Source organism: Dasypus novemcinctus, chromosome 15 (assembly GCF_030445035.2).
Source record: "Dasypus novemcinctus isolate mDasNov1 chromosome 15, mDasNov1.1.hap2, whole genome shotgun sequence".
NCBI classification, from domain to species: domain Eukaryota; kingdom Metazoa; phylum Chordata; class Mammalia; order Cingulata; family Dasypodidae; genus Dasypus; species Dasypus novemcinctus.
In genome coordinates this window covers 79815569-79839230 of record NC_080687.1, presented here as the reverse complement: position 1 = coordinate 79839230, position 23662 = coordinate 79815569, and the positions used below count along the sequence as shown (strand labels likewise).

The following is a 23662-nucleotide window of genomic DNA, read 5'->3' as shown; positions in this document are numbered from 1 at the left end:
ATATCACTTTCTAAATTTCAAAAAAAATTACTAAATCTATTGCGCCCCAACTCCATGAATTACTCATAAACTGAAAGCAAAATCTGGCACAAACAGATAAAAAGAAATGGAAAAAACAAAAAACAAAAAAAAACAAACCCTGGTCTTTAGGTCTTTATATTTATTCCTCAATCTAACAGATTCCTGTCCTCAAGGAACTTAATAAAGCATTTGGAAGGTAAGCCATACACATACCTAAAACAAACAGGATGTACAGAATATCCTATTATTATTATTATTTTCTAAAGTGTACAGAACACTGTAATGGAAGTCTCATAAATAACTGTTACCATAGGTCAATTAACATGGTAGTTTCATGGTTAAGAAAGCTTTATTTGGAATTGGGCAAAGGCTGTAGGGAGGTCATTTAACTTGTTATTCCTGGGAAAAATTCAGAGATGATGCACACCTCTTTATAAGTGGAAATGAACCTTATGTGCTCAAATTTTAAGTTCAGCTAACATTTCCTGAACAAACTACAATGAGCTGGGCACTGCAAAAGATGATTTAAAATATTCGTTATATTCTATGATACTCACAATAACCTCGGGTGGTGGGTATTATCTGCCCCATTTTGTAGAAGAAAAAACTAGAGCTGTAAAAGCCAGGGTCTCACACTCCTGGGGTGGACGGCACAGGCTCTTACTTCTCGTGTACACTCCACAGCATGGTGTTAGTATTTACAGCTCAAATACTTACAGAAGTGAATAGAGGTACAAAATGATGAAAGATGGTCTTAATAAAAACCGGCAAGTTTTTAAAGCCTTTAATATAAAGTGTGGGATGAGGGTGAACTGCTGTGGGGCAGTGGTAGGGTGGCAGGAGATGAGAGGAAAATTATTTTAAATCAAAGAAGAGCACTTTAAATAAAACATAATAGGATTTCTTTTAATCAGAGAAGCAGCATGGCATAGCAGAACAAGCAATCGCTTTAGACTCAGATCTGTATTCCGTTCAGAGTGGCTGCTCCTTTTTGCTAAACTTCACCTGAAGAGTAACTTTTTCTTGTATATAAAACACACACAATATTTGTCTTAGTTATTTGTCTTAGGATTGTTTTGGGGATCAAGCAAAACAATATAAATGAGGTAAATGATTAACAGCTTTAAAAAGCATGCATTACTACTGGTATTTTATTATCTAAGGGTTTCATATTATTTCCAGACTTGATATAAACTTTTACCAACACATGCATTACAGTAGTCTGCTAAAGCAAGCTTTAAAAAATAGATGGCCTGATGCTGAAATTGCCATAAAAATTTATTCTAAATTGGATAAAATATTTCATTACAAATAATACATTGGAACCAATACACACACACACATCCATTTGAATAGGCAGCAGTGAGGGCCCAGGCATCCACATTACTCCTGCCACTGCACAGAAGAGAAAGAGAACAGCAGGGTTCTTAGCATTTTTTTGGTGCAATGGACCCCACTGCAGATGAAGCAGACCTCTTCCCAGAATAATATTTTTAAATACATAAATAAAATCATCAGATTCCAAAAGAACCAAAGTATAAAGGAATGCAGCTATCAAAAATTTAAACACCAGTTTATAATCCAGTAATATGCATGTGAGGCAGCTGTGGACATGTCATGCTCAGATCTCCTTTCAAGGACTTTCTCTTCAGCTGCCAGGAGTGCACTTGGATGAAGGCGCCAAGGATCTTCAGGATCTTCAGCTTTTGAGCCCAAGCCAGGCTCTTCAGCTAATGACTGACATGGGGGCAATGCTAAGGCCTGGCCTTGGGGTCCAATGTGAGACTCTTCTCTGAAAGACATTATTTGTACCAGAGCAGCCTGCTGGGTTGGTGAAGACTGTCAGATTTGAATTATGGCCTATGGTTCTTCCTCCCCAGTCCAGCTTTCCCCACCTTCACCTTTCATATACATTATCTACCTCCTGCCCCCTAAATAAACCACTTGGACTCCAACTCCATCTTAGCATCTGCAACCTGGAGGACCCCCCTGACAAAATATGCTTTTTTATGAATGTATTACATAACAACATCTAATAACTACCCTAAACTTTGAAATAGTGATGAATTGATATGATATTTTGGCATATCTAAAATAACTCAGAAGTGATATAAATATATATATAAATTCTATAAGTGGAAAAGTTATAGATATCACTGCATTTGTGGCCTTATTTTTTAATAGTAAGAAAAAGTGACATTTCTAAAGAAGTTAGTGAAAGAAATGGTATGATTTTTTCTTAGACAAGTTCACAGACTCCTAAATTCTATCCAGGGACGCCAGGCTAAGAACCTCTGGGCTAGAGACTATCTTACTTTTTTTCTGTTTTTCTTGTCTTTATTTATTTTCTTTTTAGTGTTACATTAAAAAAATATGAGGTCCCCATATACCCTCCACCCCCCACCCCCCACTCCTCCCATAACAACAACCTCCTCCATCATCACGGGACATTTATTACACTTGGTGAATACATCTCTGAGCACTGCTGCACCACATGGCCAATGGTCCACATTATAGTTTACACTCTCCCCCAGTCCACCCAGTGGGCCATGGCAGGACATACAATGTCCAGTAACTGTCCCTGCAGTACCACCCAGGACAACTCCAGGTTGCCCCCACATCACATCTCTTCTTCCCACTCCCCACCCTCAGCAGCTACCATGGCCACTTTCTCCACATCAATGCTACATTTACTTCCATTACTAATCACAATAGTTCCAGAATAGAATATCAGTAAGTCCACTCTAATCCATAATCTATTCCTCCATCCTGTAGACCCTGGGATGGTTATGTCCACTCCACCTCTGTATCGAGAGGGTGCTTAGATTCCACTTGGATGATGGATGCAATTCTCCTGCTTGCAGTCGTAGGCACTCTTTGCTCCCGGGTGAGACAGTCTTACTTTTGAAAGATCCATTCTTTCAAGGCACAGACATGTACTTAGACAAGTTAGAGTTGTGGTAACCATAGGCCCAAAACTAGCTTTTCCTCTCAGATAAATGAAATATGGGCAAGTTTGTGTTAAATGCACAAAATTTGGTACAAAGTATAGGGTTGTATGCCAAGATGGTTTAACCATGGGGGATAAAAAAAAAACCCAGCTTAATTATTTTACCTTTATACATGAATGTAATTACCTCAAAATCTAACTTGTGAAACTCATGGTTATAAAGTACAACATAAAGTTATTTTTTACAGAGCTTTTTTGCTGTCACAAAAGGATTTTATTACACCGTTTATTTAATATCAAATTACTCATGCCTTTCATACCATGACTACTATCTTCTTGTGCTCCATGGCTGGGACTGGGTTACAATCCTAATTCCACATGATTTTCTCTCTTCCAAGTCTGACAAGTGGTATAGGGGGAGATAGAGCACAGGAGGGAAGGGAACAGGCAGATTCAGAAAATGCTATTTTAATATGAAAATAGTACATCTGGAAAGACGAGTCTCATTTATATTTTCAGGTGAATAATAATTTGCACCAATAGAGTGGGAATCCTGAGTGATAGAACTGCCACCAGAATTAAAATGAAAAGGTGGATTTTTAGTCAGAAGAGGTACAGCATACCACAGTCTACCCTCGTCTAGCTACTCCAGATGACTCCTGTGTCTAGCATCATTCCTTTCTCCAGTGGAAGAAGGAAAAGAGAAGGGGAAAAAGAAAACAAAAAAGCTGTTTATGCACACCCCCTCTCCACACACACACCCAAGGCTCTTTCCTTCCTGTCCACAGTATCTGTATACTATGCAAGAAATATGTCTATTTACAGGGACCTTGAAGGTTTCTATCACACCACACCAAAGACAGGGTCTATAACTAAGCATATCATTGAACAATTTTGTGGATTCAAAAATCTTCTGATGCTCCAGGGTAAATGAACCCACTTTCTTTAGTTTTTCTTCTTCAATTCTATTTCTCTAAAGCTGTCAGAATAGATTTCTATTTCTTCAGCAATCGAACAGAGAACACAATATAATAAGTAACAATAAGGTACTTTCTAATTGTGAAACCAGACAATCCTGACCTACCTCATAATTTCTAGTTCTTTTCAGGTTCAACCACACACAAGAACCAAAATATAAGTCCCTAGAGAAATATTTAATTCTCCATTGACCATTTCCCCAATATTTCCAAAATAACACTGGTCAAATCTCCTTTTCAGAAACCTTTAGAATGCTTAAGATACCCTGTGTTCATTTTAGCATCATCTCTTTATTAAGATTCATTCCCAAGAAACATATTTCTCAGTTACAAATGGAATTGTTCATCTTAACGTAGGCTTGTGAAGTAGTTTAGGAATTTTTATACACTTTTGTTCATACAATGGAATAAACTGTGGTTCAAATACAGAAACAATATGAACACAGACAAAGCCCTAGGATAATCCTTACATACCAATATTTTGTCCATTGAACTGTGATGTCAGAAATGTAAGCTTGATTTGTTTTTAAGTGGATAATCCATTAACTGTTTCCATATGCCATAACTGCTCACTTGAGAAATTATTTATAAACCAGTTTATTGCACCTATCTGGCAAATGTGACACACCTGTCACAAAACGTGATTACTTCAGAAAACTAACAATTGTGCAATAACATTTTCATAATAAATCAGTCTAATGGAATTAAACTATTCATAAACTTTCAGAAGGCCTTTTAATCCCTATTAAGTTAACAGTTTGTGAATAATGAAAGTAATTAATATTAATTTTACTTCACAAAATCCAACACCAATAACCTGTTAGTAAACTTTAATGCATTTTCCAACAGCCTGTAAATATTAACCAACAGATGCTTCCAATCTGGTTAAAAAAAAAAATGCAGGCCATTAACATTATTTTGATGCTACCAAATGTTCAATATATGAATACTGTGATTAAATTCCTGAAAGATATATAAACAATGTCTTTTATGACCTTGTTAAGTCTTAACAGAAGCCAGAGATAGTAAAATATGAGACTTTTCTAAAACCGAAATCAGCATTTGTTCTTGTGCTCCTCATTCTTAAGTTTGAGTGAAGAAGTTGACTGAGTTTGATTAAGAGGGTAAAATATAGGTTGCATGTCTGCCATATTCATCACTATGTCCCTGATGCCAAACTTTAGCCCTAACACACAGTATGAACCCAATAAATATTTGTTGAATTGAATATAGAAGCCAAATGGGGAAAAGGGAAAAATCAGGGGAAGTCAATAAGTGGAGGAATGAGAAAAAGAAATGGAAAAGATTATCTGGAAAAAAGCTCACATGTATTTCTAAAAGAATTTAAAATACAGAAAGCTAAGCTGTATTCCAAAAACTTAGGAAGGAGAGAAGCAAAGAAACCAAACTAAGATATCTACCAGCAAAATAACATGTAAAAGAGAAAACAAGAAAAAGATATAATTGAATCAGGAAAAATTGTTGCTTTCATAGGATAAGGCTTAGAAAGGGGTTCCTGCACTCCTTAAGATAGGACACAAGGGACTTTCCCATACAGCATAAATGTTATAAATGTTCATTGGGAGGAGTTGAAAAAAAACCAAACCTAAGTAAAATATAACTAAACATATTAGAAATACAGCAAAGGGAAACATCAGTTACGAGGAAATGTCCAAGAATATCTCCCTATGTCTATGGGGCAGGGTGGTGGTAGAGGGAAGGAGTTAGCATGGCTTTGCAGTCCACAGACAAGGAGAAAAGACCTCAGGTGAGAGGTAGTAAGGATTAAACAAGATAACCTCAAGACCTAGCTCTGGCCTGGTACACCACAGTTATGCATGCCAAGGTACACAACTCTCAGGGAATCAGACCTGAAAACCCAGTAATAATAAGCTAAATGTCCCAAAACCTAAAGCAGTGTTTACTGTAAGTAAACAGCCATACTTATTGACACAGAATAAAAAAATGTGTCAGAAAATTTCAAGGTTCTCTTTAAAATAATGGATTCAGTTCCTTTATTATGACTACCTACCAATTTCAAATACCTAGGAAACACAAAGGATTGGCAACTACCATTCTAAAGGCCTGGAATGAGAGACAATCAGAAATAGCGCTGTTTCTTAGTCTAAGAAGTTATTGCAATTAAAAACAGAGTTATACTCTTCCCTTAAAGACTCATTATTCTCTGGTAATCTGAATTCTTTGTCCTTTCCTGCTTCCTGCCTAGTTGTAATGCAAACCAAATTACCTTCAGCTTCACACAGCCAATGTCTCTACCTCCCCCTCCTTGCTAGGAAGTGGAGAAGCAACTGTTTTTCCACCTTAGAGTGACCAATGTGATGAGCTTTAATTTTGAGTTCTGCAGAAATTACAAAACTGATTCAAACAAAGTAACAGCTGGATTCATGGGTGGTGACAGGAGAATGTTAATATTTAGATCTAATGCCACAGAAGGAGGACATGAATAAAGAGACAGAATGGAATAGCCTATCTGCTCTGCAAGCCCTTACTTTTGGCTAAGCCATCCAGATACCTTTTTCTCATTCTTTCCTTCCTTTCTGATCTTTCCTATAAAATATTTATATAAAATGCTCTCCTTTTTTTTTTTCCTGAAAGCAGCAATGACTGGCCTTCTTCAGTAAAATTCTTAACCACTAGTAATGCCAAAAAGCATGCATAGGGGCCTCAAACAATGCTTTCTGGGAACTATTCTTTAAAATGCAGACCTCTAACAGTCGCTCCCACAGCTCGACTCCTGTTGGCATTGTGAAATGTTGGCATTGCCCAGGGTCACAACCTGTCTTTTCTGTTCACTCTGGAAAATATCATCCACTGTCAGAGAGAAAGCAGCATTTGAGATGAGACAAAAGAAGCTGTAGGCTTCGGCGAAGCTATACACTAAGTAAAAGAGATAACGGGGAGAGGGAACAGCATGCACAAAAGCAGAGAGGGATGGAAGTACAGGATAGTCAGAAATGATCATCATTTCCTCACCTTGTTCTTTCTAACTAGCATTTGATTGAGTAAATGGATCTTTTTCCTCAGCCTTGAATTTCAAGGCTAAAGGTAGATGACTTAAGAATTTTTTAAAAGTCCAATTATTTCATTTAGGACTAACACTACAGCTAAATTAAAGACATGCTAACAAGTTTCCCTTTTGAGCCTCATTAATTAAGAAAGTAATCAGAGTAAAGAGGGAAAAAAAAAGAAAGAGTAGCTGGATGGCAGCATCACTTAAATAGCTTTTTGGTACCACCATTTGCACCTACTAGGAAAGCAAAGGGAAAACTAATCAATTCCAGATTATGAAATCTGAAATTCTTAAGTGTTTTACATGTAAAAACACATCTAACTGTTATATATTTTCCTTGATTGCCTGGAGAGTGCAGTAATCTTATTCAAAGCAAATTTTGATTTTCTGTCACTGAAAGGTAAAATTAAGACCTGTTTATGTCATATATTTTCCTAGGGTGAGCTTGGTGATAAAAATTTCCCCGTTTTCAAAACCAAAATGTATCATTTTTAATATTTTAGTTAACACAAATGGTGTTCAAAATATGTGGTAATAGTTTTGGATCTACCACAAATTCTAGAAATCTACCTTAAATTACAATGATCTTTTCAAATGAGTTTCTAATTTACAGATAGATATCTTTTAGAAAATGTTTCCAAGGAATTTAAATGAATTTTTAATGTATCTACCAACATTCCCTGGTTGCTGTGATGTTCAAGTAATATCAGATATACAAAGTATCTAGCATGGCGCTTAGTACACAGTTGGCATTTCCAGATGTCAATTCTTTCCACTCTACCAAGTCTTCCTGCCTGCATCCCCTGTAGCCTCTGTTCACCAGCTCTCTGTGTGGTCAATGAGGCCAGGGACTGAAATGGCATAAGCCCATGGCGAAAGCGTTTATTTTTAAAAAACTGAAAGACAATAACAAATATAAGTGCCTTGTGCTACAGACCTCAATTGTAAACTTTACATAATACTGAGAAGTTAAGTTGACAGTACATGTGAGTATTAGCACCAAAATATTAAGTGGTGAGCCCATGAGCTCAAAAGGAATAAACTCAATTTTCAGACAATATTAATGCCTAATTATTTTTTAAAAATCACACTATACAGGTAAAACTATCAAAAAACAATTTGGGAAATGAATGTCAATACTTTAATAAAAAGATCATATAGCTTATTCATGTACTTTTACCTCAAGATGTTGCTACTCACTTTTTAACTTTCAAGACACTCTACAAATTTGTTATTTCTATCCCTTATGACTCAAAATTAGTTATATTATGAAAGCCACCTGTGATATTAAAGGGTGGTAAAATTCTGACCAGAGGAATGTTTAGACAGTTTGTTGTTTTCCCTATTTCTCACTGACTAAAGGGAAACTGCATTCTCATGCCAAAATTCTCACTAATAATATTCTCCTTTACAAAAGCTAGTTTCACTCCAATGGGACATCTTCAAAGTTTTATACAGAAAATTTAACAATCATAAAACTTTACACTGATGATTTCCATTTTAAAAATTGCTCCTTTGACACAAAGTATAAAAAACCAGCTCTTTATAAATATTTCATTTCATTAGATCATTTATTTATCCATTAGTAATGTTTATAAAAACACATATAGGATTCTTAAAAATGTTGCCCAGAAGTTAGTACATAAAAAGAAGTGGCAATGTTAAAATACTAGAAGTTAAATTCATAAATAATTAAGGTTTTAAACTTACCTTTTTGTTGGCAACAAAATGTGTTCTCAAGTTTACAAAGCAAATCCACATTTTCATACTTATTTTCATTTACTTTTATCCAGAAACAGTTCTCAGTCATTTCATGAGGTCTGATCTGCAATCAGAGAAAAGACCGATTCATAAATACATGGGTCTTTTACCTGTCCCAGCCCAATTGGTACATGCAGACCCTGGGTCCCAGAGCTGCTTGCAAAGGTCTGTGAAGTAATCCCTATAAGATGTTTCCCCCCAAATTCGTTTGATGAAACACACATTCTGCAAGATGTTAAGGTTTTTTCAGGAAAAAAAGAGTTTCCATGGTCAAATATTGGCAAACTGCTGAGTGAAATGAAGTTTGTTTCATCTCAATTATATTTCCTGGAATCTTACATTTCCCTCAGTCTTTAATAATGCTCACCTGCATTATAACTTGAAGTACAGGATAATTACACAGCATTTCCCAAGTTTATGCGACTGCAAGGCATCTAGCATAACCAGTGTTCGAACAAACAAAGTGATAATCACCTGGTTGTGACCCTTTCTATGAGCATATTTAGTAAATAGAGGAAACTGGAATTTTATGATATGGTAGCCAGATACATTAAAATAAGTATTTACTGAATAAATAAATGAATGAATGAAGGGAGGGAGGAAAAGAAGGAAGATTTTTTTCCTTTAGTCATACAACCTTTGAGAATTTTTATCACTCACCTCCACCCCATCCTCATCACTAACTGCCCTCTAAGTCTTATATCAACCATGAATCTACCAATAAATTTGGTCATCTCACAACGCGAACAGCAGCTTCTTCGGCAAGATATTCTGGATGGCTTCCTGCAGATGGCTGACTCTAAACTCCTACTGAGACCAGTGAATTAACAAAGAACAGCAGCCTCCTATAAAAAAATTGTCAATCCCAACCCTGGGACCAATATTCTCCCATTCAGTATTATAGCAAGACTTGAATTCAGGGCCTACTCCCATTCAATGGAAGAAATCCTTTTTACACTTTAAAAAGTTGAGGGGAAACCAGATAAGAAAGCAGGAAAAAGTGAATCTAAAATAAAATACCAGACCCTTTCCCCCTCTGCCCTATAAATCTTCCTTTACTTGTCATCTAATGCTTAAGATCTAGAGATTGGTATATGGACTCCTGGGGTGCTAAAGAGAACATAAGGCCACCACCTCTAGTGCTGATAGTAGATATTTAAGACCCTGTCAAGCTTACCAGGAAACTACTCTGAGAATTGGGTGTCAATGCCTCAGCTATCAACAAACTATTCCTTTACCAGGCCTCATCCTCATGCTCCTAAGAATTTAGGATTTAGAATTCCTGGGCCCTAACTAAATATCTACTTCTCATAACTAGTAATACAATATAGGAAGTTCCAAAGAATACTAGGTGGTTTTTTTCTGTGTGCTTTTAAGAAACACTGCATAAATATATATTGAGTTATCACTGCAACAACTAAAACTGACTTTCACCATGTTTATATATCAGAAAGCTTTAGCCAATAAAAAGGTCTTTGCTGAACACTTTTATTTAAAACATGTGATTTTACTTAATGTCACTTTGATTAGGTTTCTCATTAGATATTATATACAAGTAATTCAGAAATTAAGTTTTAATCTAGTGAAAAGCATGTTTTCCCCATTTATTACTGTTTTACCTTTAACCAATTTAATCTTCTCATGCTGATTTCAGGTTTAAATTCTTTCTTTGGTTTCAACCCAAATGGAAGGGTTGGTGGAGGAGGAGAATTTTTTCCACCAAGAAATCCAAGGGGGGGCGGTGGAGGCACAGGACCACCAAATGGCATGGGCATTCCTGGAAGCGGCGGTGCTGGTGGAGGAGGGGGTGGGGGTGGCACCCCTCCACAAGAGGGCAGTGGCGGCTGCGGAGGAACTGCTGCATGGCCAGTTCCACCTTCTTTCGACAGAAGTAAAGAAATATTTGTATCAGCTGGCAAGGCACCAAACTAGAGAAAATAAATAAATAAATTAGGTACACAATGTTTTAAAAACACTCTACAAAACATTCATTTTTCTCAAAAATAATAAGGTATTAGTATAAACCAGAAATCCTTGAAGAACTGCAATTTCAGGTGGTTCAACCTAAAAATAAAAGTCCAAACATTTTTTATCTCAGTTTAAGAATATAATCATAGCTTTTGTTTTCATAAAAATGTAATTGACACACATAATATTCCCCAGAATGAGGGAGTGATACCTTTTAGGTGAAAATGTATGAAGTGTAATGGATATATGGGTTCAGAAGATGAGGAAATCAACAGTCTCAAAGTGTCAGTTGAATACATGGGAGTGGATAAGTAAACTCAGAAAACCCATATGAAAAAGACTATACAGAATTCAATGGAATACTAACATTAAGTGATAGGAAAAACAAGAACCTGGGGGGGGGGGAACTTAAATGGTATTGCTGCAAGATGCTTTTGCTTAAATCTTCTCAATGGTATCCCAAAGCACTTCAGGAAAAACAAAAACAAAAACAAAAACCTAAATTTTTAGAAAGGCCTAGAAGGACATGGCATGATCTGGCCTCTGCACACTGGTCTTTCAAGTGACTTTTCTTCCAGTTCTATGAATATGCCAACCTCATACCCATTTCAGGGTATTTGTACATGTTATTCTCTCTGCCTGGAACATTCACCCCCACTCACTTCACTGGGCCATCTTCTACTAGTCCTTTCACTCTTAGCTCACAAGTCCCTTTCTCAGGAAGCCTTCCCTGGTCACTCAGGACTGGGTCCCCTATTTCACACTCACAATACTCTGTACTTCCCCGTGCTAGTGCTTATCAAAAGAGCTAAATAATTATTTAAGGAATCATTAATATTTGTCTCTTTAATAAATTATAATGTCCATGAAGACAGTGACTATAATTGCCCTGTTCATATTTTCCCTGGCAACTAAAGCAGTACATGGCACATGGCACATGGCAGCCATTCAAGAAATGTGTATAGGATGAATTAAAGGTGGGAAGACAAAAAGGAAAGTGCACCATCATGAATCACAAGGGAAGAGAGTGTTCAAAGGGGGAAAACAAACTATTCTACAGAGGCAAAAGCCACAGAGAAGCCAAGAAAAACCACTTTATCCACTGGTCATTTTTGTCTTAATGTTTCCATGGCATGATAAGAATGGAAGAATGACTGGAATGAATTAAACAGCAAATGGGAGGACAATTTTAGATGGTGGTATAGAAATATTTACTAAGTTCTTTCTGGTAACTCTAAGAATAAGATACTTTTACAATCTTTTCCCTAGTAGAGGACCCAAGGTATGCTTACTTTCTTTAAATGTAAGAGGGTTTAATAGATGTACTTAGGAGTTTAGTAACTACATTCTGATTATCATGAAAAATATCTTCTGAGTTGATACATAACTTTCATGATATGATCAAGTTCTTGAAATTAATCAAATTTATTCTCAGCTATTTATACATACATACACATAAAAGAACAACTTAAATACCTTTCAAATGATGGTTATTTAATAAACATTAATAAATCATTTAAAAAGGTTTATGCACAATTATGTAAAATACAACAGTGATAAAAGCCAGAAATGAACTACATCTGAGAACATCATTAAGAAAAAGAATGTTATAAAAGAAGTCAATAAAAAGAAATTTATCAAAAAAGTATGTGCTGTGATACATAGCAGCTCTTTGAATGTTTAGAATGTACATACACTTACAATCAATATATATTTTATAGTTACTGTTAATTTCTTAACATGAAGATATAGTTGCATTTCTGCTCTAGAATAGTTCATTTGATAAAGTGAGCATGATGGGCTTGAATATATCATTCAGGATGCCAGCTGCTCTATCTTGCTCACCATTATATCCCCAGAATCTAACAAAGTACCTGGTTGTCAAGTGACTATATCGCCAAAGGAATGAAATCACAGATCACAGAACATATTTAATTTATTCATATTCCATACCATAGCTGATAAAAGCAAAGTATCTGTTTTTTTTAAATATTTATTTTTATTTATTTTTCTTCCCTCCCCTCCCACCCAGTTGTCTGCTCTCTGTGTCCACTCGCTGTGTGTTCTTCTGTGGTCCACTTGTATTCTTGTCAGTGGCACTGGGAATCTGTGTCTCTTTTTGTTGCGTCATCTTGCTGCATCAGCTCTTGTGTATGTGGCGCCACTCCTGGGCAGGCTCTACTTTTCTCACGTGGGGCGGCTCTCCTTACGGGGCGCACTCCCTGAGTGTGGGGTTCCCCTATGCAGGGGACACCCCTGTGTGGAAGAGCACTCCTTGTGCGCATCAGCATTGCACGTGGGCCAGCTTCACCACCCAGGTCAGGAGACCCTGGGTTTGAACCTTGGACCTTCCATGTGGTAGGCGGATGCTCTATTCATTGAGCCAAATCTACTTTCCAAAAGCAAACTATCTTAAGCCAAATGCACAGATTTCACCAGAATCACAAATCAAAATCCAAGTAAAGAATTTGCCAATTAATCTCCAAAACTGAACATGGTAGACATTATTCCAGGCTTTCTGCAGATAGCCATGAATACAGGTCATCACTGTGCACAATTTAGCACAACCTAAGAAATTCCTTGATTTAATTTCAGTTTCATAACAAACATTTATTCCCATTTTTTATAAGACTGCCATGAAGCAACAGCTTATCTAAAGATGGTGGATGTTTCTTATCAATTAGAATTTTCTAGAGTAGATTTACAAGTAATACTTCAAGAAGAAAAATTATAAATAAAAAAGAAGTTCTCAAATTTATATTAGCTCAGACTCAAGAAAAATTCATTATAAATATTTCGGCCATTGTCTAAACCTGAATCTGAAGTACAGGATGCAAGCGAATGTTTCTTTCAATATGAAAGCCAAAACCCACAGGGACCTACACATAGGAAAAGTTTAATAAAATTTGGTCCTCCCTTTTTGAAGCACTAAAGGAAGACGATCAATGAGAATAATCTTGTAGATGGGAGATTTTTTTCTAAAATTGAACGCAGACATATATCAGGTTATCTTCAGACAACCACTGAAACAAAACCATGCCACCCAGTATTTAAAAGAAACAAAATTTCAAATAATATAGGAAATAATTTATCTGAGTCTATTTCAACATAATCATAAATTAGGATAAAAGGAAAATAATAAGACTGTACTTCCTGCTCATCATCTTGTATGTAAATCTACATAAAGAAATTTAGTTATGAATATTCTACCACCTCACTTTCATCCATTTAAAACATGCAGCTGATGTATTACATGAGATCTAAATGTTTTATGTGCAAAGGGTATATGTGAGCGATCTGCTTCATAATCTAGATTTGCTTTTCTTTTTTGTCATGTTTTAAATCTGTTTACTTTTGGAAATTGAAAAATTATCAGAAAATGTTCTCATTCAGCTAGAATAACGTTATCTTTCACTACATGTTACCCATATGCCGAAAAGTTTTGAAAAATAAATAGCTACAGTAATAATTTCCTATAGTGGGATGAAAATCAATGATGAATGACAAGTTTAAGAGTAAAAGACTTTCTTACCCTTTATGCTTAATTGCTTAGGAAATATATGACAATAGGAGCAAAACACAAATGAAACATAAGTAATCAGATTAATTAGTAAAAGCTTAACTATCCTCAAAAATACAAATAGAAAATGGCAAAATAAATTGCTTAAAAATAAACACAGAAGAGAAATTTTAGATGCTATAAAAATATTACATGGCTTTGTTCCCCTGGTGACATTTCAAAACCCCAGTTCACTCAGGATGGTATTTTACCTGAGATTTAAAAGCTTGTAATTCTGCTTGAAGCTCATTAATCTTTGCCTCTTTTTTCTGTAATTGAGCCTGAGTTTCTTGGTGGTCGGCAAGCTCTTTTTCAAACTGAAAATAAAAAAAAAAAAAGGAAGAAAGAGAAAGATGGAAATGAAAGGCACCATTCTTCATATAGAAATATGACTCTAATGATGTCAGTAGAACATAAACTTCTGAATTTGTTTTATGAAAGGAATGGTAGATTTTTGCTAAGTTACCCACAGCCTTTCTTGAGGTCCCTCTAGGTCCCAGCAAAATCATTCATTTGCAAGGCAGCAGACAAAGCTAGAAATGGAGTCTGTGACCTTCTTCTCTCAGCAGGACAAACTGGCCCATAGTTTCTGCAACCTTGGCATTCTTCTTAAAAGTTCCTAAATATCATTGTGACTTTGGGTAAAATAATAGCTAAGCATTGTGCTGAATTCTCTGCCCCACTCTTGCAAAATACTTAATACTTGAAACTTACCTGAAGCTTATCTACATTATTTAAAAGCATTTTACTTTAAGATTTTTTATTAATAATAAACAATACCATTCTATAAATGCATAAATTACTTACTTATGAAAATATCACGAGATTTAAGGGCCCTGATGTAGACCCTAATCTTCAACAACTTATGAAAATAAAGTCTGTCTTGACCCTAGTAAAATACCTTGAGAAAGAAAGTCAGACAATAAAATTAGGTGAACCTAATGAGTTTTCTAATTTATATAGCCACTAATCAAGTTCCCATCATGCATTCAAATAGCTTCATTCTACTGTCATCATGACTGAAACCCTCTCCTATTAAAGGTGAGTTTAAATATAAATCTTATAATTAAGAACAAGTATTTGATTCTCTTTAAAAACATGGGAGGAAAAGTCAATCATTTAAAAAAAAACACCTCAAATACTCAACAAATGTAGTCTTGAGACTTTAAATACAGTCAAACATCAGTTAGGGGAAAAAACTTTGAATGCAACAGTTTACAAAAGGCTTTTATGTATCTTATTTCATCCATAACAAAACAAAGGAACAGTTACTAATTCTTCATCATACAGCTAGAAAGTAAAAGACACAAGATTTATAAGCCGAATTTTGTCTTGAAAGCTTGAGTTCTTCAGACAAAACCATACCACTTCTCTACAATTAATATTTATATAACGCTTCATACTTTACTAAGCACAAAAAATAAATTTTACATTCGAACAAATATTATTAATTCTTACTTTACAGGTGAGGAAAGTATATCTCAGACCTCTGACCCTCTTACTCTCAACAAATAACTTTGTGTTACTTTATAAAGATAACTGAAACTAATAGAAAAGTTTCCAAATGCCCTTGCCCAAACCACACTAATATTACCACTTCTACTACTCCTACAGCTTCTCCAAACACCTCCTACCTTTAATAATAAAAAATAGATTGCAACCTTAAGCCTAATAAAATAAATAACCTACCACCCTAATCATGTCTCAGAGACTTAGCGGACCACCCAACTCTCCTGTAACCCACTGCAAATCTCACAGAAAACATTCCTTCCCACTTCCCCAAGGATTTGCTAAATTAATCGCCTTCACCTCTGTTTTACTGTTAATTTCCCTATTTTATTGCCCTTCATCTTACCCCACTATGTAACCTTATTTATCCTTCAAAATCAACTTCAACAGAATGCTTAGTCCATACTTACTGTTGAACTTCATTTGAACTCCATTCATTTCATGTTGAACTTCATTCATTACATTATACACTACAATTTAGCTATCACTCTTTCCCAAATTCCAAATCCCCTGGACTTTTTTTCAGCCTCATCTGACTTCATCTAAAGTTATGCTATTCAATATGACAACCACTAGGCACAGGTGACTATTTAAATGTAGATTTAAATTAACTAAAATTAAATAAAGTTTAAAATTCAGTTCCTCAGTCACTCTAGACATTTTACAAATGCACAATAAGCACATGGGGCTGAAGGCCAATGTGTCAAAGATTATAAAATATTATAAAAAATTATTAAACAATTCAAATATGCTTTTCATATTCAAGTTCTTTTCTTCTGTATGTTCCAGTACCACACACTCTTGTGGTTCTCCCAGTATCTCCTTAACTGCCTCCTTTAATTTTTTGTATGGGTTCCTATCCTCATTCCAACCCTTTAATGTTGGTATTCCACAGATTCTCTCCTCACCCCTCTGCTGGTCTCAGGCCACATTTTCTCTTCTTAAGATGGTATTGTGCACACCCACATGCTTCAACCACTATTCATACACTGATGACTTCCAAATTTCTATGAGTTGCTCAGCTTATCATTGAATTCTAGATGAGGGATCGGTCCACAAGAGCATTTGCAACTGTTTACTGCACATTTTCCAAGACAGACAAAAACACAATTTTCAAAAGCAACCTTTTCTTCCTCCCTACAAACTTTTCTTAAAAATATCACTATTCTTTCCAAAGGACAGGTCTGATAACATGACTTCTTTGCTTTTAAACTTTCAGTGCCTTCATTACAAAGACCATAAACACTAACCTAAAATCTAAGAAACATCCTGGTATCTGGGCCCCAACTTACCTACCTAACATTTCCCATTGTACAAAAAAATATGATGTGCCTATGATACATTCATTAGAGTGGTAGGTGCTGAAGATACAGAGTTGAACAGAGCAAGGTCATTGCTTTCAGTAAGCATAGTGTCTGGTCATGAATTAAAGGCAAATTGATAAGCCCAAACCCACAAGAATTGTCAGCAATAAGGGAGAAAGAAAGAGAAAAGAGAAACTGGAGTTGAGGGATGATTCCTGGATTAATGATGCTTGGTCTCAGGTTTGAAAATCTTCAGACATTAGCTGAAAAGTACAGTTAATATTTCAATAGAGGGAATAGCACAATGCACAGAGAAAAGGCAAGTAAATCCTTATGAGGGACACAAAAGGAAGAATGTGAAGAAACTGCAGGACATCAAGCTAGAGATGTACACAGGAATCAGAGTGTTGAAATGAATTTTGCAATTAGTCAAATAGCTATTTCTTTTTCTGAAAACTTTAAGGATGTATGAGAATATTTATAGTAATAATATGATCAAATTTGCACTTTGGAAAATCCAACTACCAACAAACAGATGGAACATGGATTGAAATAGAAATACTGGAGGCAAGGAAATGAGAGGGGAGACTACTTAAGTAATCTAAGCTAGACCTGAGGGACTACCTGATTTGAGATAGAAGATAGGGTAATGTAAAGGAAATGAAGTTAGACTACAGAACCCAAAAATGCTGGTATCTGGCTGAATGGAAGGAATGTTTGAGGAGTATATCTAAGAGGACTATGGTGGCTTTGTAAATTGGAAACAGTGTTTGATTTGAAGAAAAAAAAAAAGAGGATATAGAATGCAGGGGAGAAAGCAATTTTAAATACTTTAAGAAGAAAGATGAATTTGGCATTGGATATTTTAAGCTTGAGATGCCTACAGCAAATTCAAAATAGACACTTCAGTTTATATATTAATCCTCCTTAGATTTCTCACTTCATTGACTCATCCTGATTCTGCAGGGCTCATATTATGTATCGCCCACCTGGGTAAGACTTTTCTGGCCACCCAAACCTAGCTGAGGAACCCTTCTTATATGCTTGCACAGCAAATAAGAGTTCTCTGATCATAGCAATTACTACACTGTAATATAAAACTATCATGTCATATAATAATACTTCAGTAGGAGGCCGTCCTAGCGCAGCCTTCTGCCTTTCCCCAGGACCCACAGATATATCTTGTGCTCAGGACCAGGGATGCCAGCCTGAAAGCGTAAAACATAAATCCCTAGCAGTTAAGGAACTGCTATTACGTTCCTTCCCCTAGTAACCTGAGCTTAGGTAATGTAAACATTCACTGGAGACCATCTGACCTTGGTGAGGTATGTTTTATGACACCCAGCTCACACCTCAATGGTCTTTCCCTGACAGGCAGGGAGTGGGGTCCCTCCAACTGTAGCAGCACAGGAACACAAGGGAGGTGAGCTGTGCATAGAAACATGTCCTGGCATCAGCCACAGATTAAAACCCACTGGTTATGGGTAACCAATGCCCACTAGTGAAGCTGACCTTTCTCTCTTTTTTTTTTCAATATATTTTTTAATTTATTTGTAAAAAATACATAGATCACACAAAATGTTATCTTAAAAAAAAATGGAGGTTCCCATATCCCCCATTCCCCATACTCCCCACTTTTCCCACATCAAAGATTTCTTTGTGATATATTGTATATAATGTATATAGTGTGATATATTCATTGCATTTGATGAATACATTTTGGAGCACTCCTACACAGCCTGGATTATAGTTTACATTGCAGTTTACACTTTCTCCCAGTCCATCTGGCATGTAAGTAAAACGTCTTTACACCAGAGCCTGGGTTGGGTTTTGCTGGCGACTTTGACCTGTACTGGAGTTGGCTGATATCTCTTTAGGTATCTCTTCTTCTGAATGACAAATACTCGCCAACTAGAAGTTAATGGAATGTGAGAACATTTTCTATTTTATTCATCACCTCTGCAATATCCTGGTTTATAATTAAACTCAACATATATTTATTGAATGGCATAAATGAGACAACTTCTCTCAAACTTTCCTTTATATGGGGAATGGCTATGCTAATGGCATATATTAAAGCTCTCAACTCTCCCAGTATCCAAAATCTTTGAGGTATCATTTTCTCTATTTCCCTTTTTATGACTGTTCAATGTTTCCTGATTCATAGCAAAAAATAAATGAAATATTGAATTCTTATGAGAACAAGAATGAAAAAGCTTTGTCTCATGGACTTTAGAGTAAGATTCAGGAGGAAAAAGCATTAATTATAAGAACCAAAATAAAACTATCAAAACAACCAGAGTAATAATTAGCAGGTTCTAAGAAAATTTATTAAATTAACTTGGCCAAACTAAAAGTATCTGTGTTATGTACCAAAGAGCTGAATTTCCACATCCTCCTGTATAAAAGGATCAGTCTAAATATAAACTTTGCTTTAGCATTTTAATAATATCTATAGTCAAATCACTGTAGCCTTGGGGATAAAATGAATCTCCATTAAAAGTGTACTTTATAAAATCTGATATGATAGCCTTCTTCTACAAAAAGACTTACATGAGCAATATTACACTTAAAAAATTACGTGCAAAAATGTCAAGTTAAGGTTGAGGCTTTGCTTAATTTCATTCCCTAGGGTAAATGTATTAGTACATCTGAACAGAAGGTTGATAATTCAATATTCTCTATGTACTTTCTGAAATTTCTGGTCTTCATTTTTCAAATTTATGCACCAAAATAATGTGTCTAGGAACTGTGATAGCTTCCTGCCTAAAGCAAAGTATTTACATGTGTCCTTATAAAGCTATCAGAAAGAAGTTCTTGCTGATATATACAAAATGGTATGGCAATAGAAATTATTTATGAAGCAAACTATTTTCTGAATATATCTAAGACATATAATTTCTGACTAAAAGGAGACAACTAACCTTGAACAAGGTCTGTCTTGTGTTTACATTTAAAGCTTACAATCGTACAAGAATGTATTGAGGAAGTTATCATGCTTTACTCTACTTATATACAGAACATACTGAAAAATGACAATGAGAGTAAATTTATAGTATCTGGGATGCATCCAAATTGAGAGCTTGCAGTTTACCACTACTTCCCCTTTAAGAGAAAAAGTGAGCTTGGAATACAAAGCTGGCTGGGTGAGAGGCCCCTCAGCCAAACTCCCCTATAACAAGACAACATATATCTATCAACTATAACACTTGACACTTAATTGAATGATCCATTCACGTTTCCCCAACTAAATAAACTCACTTCAAGATAATGACAGCATCATATTCATGGTCATAACCCAGCTACCAGCAAAAGGGCTGGCACATAATACCCTCTTGATAAATGTTTGGTGAACACAACACCTTAGAACTTCTTAGGACAGAACTTTTACAATATTTTCCATAAGTTACTCCTAACAATTGAAACCAGTGGGTGCCTATCATGCACAGGTTGTGTTTTATCTTTATAAAGTTTATAAACATGTGTGAATCCCACAAGATAGGTTTAGAACCAGTTATGACACACGTGTAGACTACTCTGCATAATGCCTAACATAGAATGAATGTTCTTGTAGTAAATGTTCTTTGTGGTAGTAGTAGTAGGAATAATCATTATTATTATGCTTCCATTGTAAGAAACCCTGCCCTAAGAATTCAAATCAGGTTGCTTACTTGATGTGTGAGGAAGCCAACAAAAAAAAACAGTTAAAAAAACAGTTAAAGTGTTTAGTAAGTATATGCTAAGCCAGAGATGAAAGGACAAAACAGTTTCTCAAAGAAAAGTGGTAAAAACTAAATGGTCAGAAATACTACTAAGCAGAAGCAAATGAACTAGTGATATGAAATATTATGAAGTCTGCGAAAATGGCAGTTTCACACGATTTGGCTTGATATAATAAAGTAACTTTAAGCAAAATGAAATGTAAGCTAGCCTTTCTCTTAAAATTTTTATATAAAATTTCATCCTCTAAACCATAGGATTTCTAGAGAACGACTCAATCTTAAAATTTTGATTCAACCATTTATTCACTCACTCATTTGAAAAATATTTTTGACTTCCTATACTGGGCCAGTAATTGTTCTAGGTGCAAACAAAAATCTCTCATGCAGTTTACTCTAGACAGAATAATATATGATACATACACACACACACACACACACACACAGAGGCATATATGTAAATAAATAAGTAAAAGGCATAAACTGTGGCAGTCTGAAACTTTCGTGGACCCCAGAAAATCCTGTTCTTAAAACGAATCCATTCCTGTATGTGTAAGCCTTATTGTAGGAGGGACCTTTTGATTAAATTACTTAAGCCAAGGGTGGCCTTTGATTAGATTGTGTGACCCAGAATGGATCTTAATCCTCTTCCTGGAGTCCTCTATAAACGAAGGAATAAAACACCACAGATACAAAAAAAATCTGCAGAGACAGAGAGGAAACCAGAAGCTGAGAGAGAAGTCTCTGGGAGCCAGAAGTTCAAATCAATGGAACTCAGAAGCTGGGATGAAGTCACTTTAGCCTAAAGAGAGGAGAGATGGGTGGACATCACCATCTGCCTGACTGTCCATAGCAGCTCGGGGAGAAAGGACCTCCTGATGACACCTTGATTTGGACATTTTCACAGCCTCAGAACTATAAGGTTTTAACCTAATAAATTCCCATTGTAAAGTTAACCCATTTCTGGTATATAGCTCCCAGCAGATTTTAGCAAACTAACACATGTACTATGTCAGATAATATAAGTACAATGAAAGAAAAATAAATCAGGAAACAGGCATTGCCAGAATTACGGATGAATATCAGGAATATGAATTTTAAATATAATGATCAAGGAAGTCTTCCTTGAAGGATGATATTTGTGCAAATATCAGAAGAAAGAAAAAGTCTCAAGTCCTTAAGATAAAGCATGATGGCAGTGGTTCCCCATATAGTTTTGCATATAGTTAGTCTTAAGGAAATTACTCACCTTTTTGTAAAGTTCTGATGCTTTCTTTTCAAATTCTTCTAGTTTTGCTTGTTCTATGCAAACATCTGAAAGTACAGTGACAAAATTTTTAACTGCTATAGCTCTGAATTTCATTACAACTTTAAAAAGGAAAAAATCATATAAAAGAATGAAAAATAATGCCAGTGATATTTTAAAAACAGAGAAAAAGAATACTATAACTTTTGAACTGGACAAGGCTTTTTGAGCATGATCTCAAGGCCAGAAAACAAGCACCAGACACAAACATAAAAAAGTGAGAAGACAGAGATCAATTACAACATGAATACACTCAAAGGTTTCTATAATCAACCTATAAATATTCTGAAAAAAGAAAAGGAGAAGGTAGGCATTCTTTCAAATAAAAAAGGTGTTCCTTGAAGAAAGTGGATAGTTCAGCTTACAACTAAATCAACTGAACACACATTTCTCCAGTGTTTTTGTTTTTATTTATTTATTTCCCTTGCTGCTTGCTTGTTGTCTGCTCTCTGTTCATTCACTGTGGGCTCTTCTGTGTTTTTACTTGTCTCCCTTTTTTGTTGCATCACCTTGCTGAGTCGGCTCTCCACAGTGCTTGTGGGCTGGGGAGCACTGCGCGGCGCTTGCAGGCTGGTGGCTCTCTGCAGCGTGCAAGCAAGCCTGCCTTCACAAAGAGGCCCCAGGAAGCGAACTCAGGGCCCCCCATATGGTAGACAGGAGCCCAACTGCTTGAGCCACAGCCTCTCCACTGTGTTTTGATATGCAGCAGAAGTCCTTTATACCTACATCCCATTTTGTCACACAGAATATTAAAAAGCTATGTACTCAAGGATTAAGTTTAATAAAATTAATATTTGTTACAGATTTATCAAGGACATTAATTGAAAAATAGCAGATTGTTTTGTTTACTGAAAATGAAGAATATAATAACTACAAGTACAATTTGGTGTCACTGTCTTGATTCATAATAAGGTACAAGCAATTTCACTCACCATTGCTATACACCATCAGTGCAAATATCAATAAAGTTTATAGAAGTAAAAAAATATCGTATTATTATGAAAATAGTTTTTACTTTAAGAACTGTTGGGAAGGGTCTCTGGACCCACAGGAGTCCACAGGCCACACGTTGAGACTCAATACTCTAGAGCTAATCCATGGGGTAAAGGGCAATAAGATTTAGAAATAAAGAAATTTAAATATTAGAAAAGCACTCACCTACAAATTGACTTAAATCTAAATCTAGTCTTTTTCGATATGTGAAGTCTGGATCTATTCCATCTCTATGCAATACAATCTGGGAAACACACTCATCAATTAATTTAAAGTACTGTTGCCTAAAACGAAAGAGAAGAGTAAATGTACACTCAACTTACAAATATAATTGACATCATAACAAAATATTTTTCTGGGAAGTTTGGCTACAAGTTCAATCATTTATTTTTACATATTTTCATCCATTGACATGACATTTACCTGGGAGTGAGAGAAAATACATATGTCATCATTTCTAATGATTTCAAAATAATGCATTTTTATAATCTTTGTACTTTTTCCTTTGTACTTCTTTATTGTAGCAACATAGATATAACTCAAAATTTACCATTTTAATCACTT

General features: G+C 35.6%; 1 protein-coding gene across 1 annotated transcript in view; it reads right to left on the bottom strand.

The window, feature by feature from the left end:
* Positions 1-23662, bottom strand: part of DIAPH3 (diaphanous related formin 3) — a 564743-nt gene that overhangs the window by 337214 nt on the left and 203867 nt on the right. Inside the window, exons 13-17 of the mRNA XM_058276598.1 lie at positions 23264-23382; positions 22049-22113; positions 14480-14584; positions 10360-10668; positions 8690-8804 (exon numbers count right to left, since the gene is read on the bottom strand). Coding sequence (XP_058132581.1) covers positions 8690-8804; positions 10360-10668; positions 14480-14584; positions 22049-22113; positions 23264-23382 — 713 coding nt within the window. The remainder of the gene's footprint in view (positions 1-8689; positions 8805-10359; positions 10669-14479; positions 14585-22048; positions 22114-23263; positions 23383-23662) is intronic.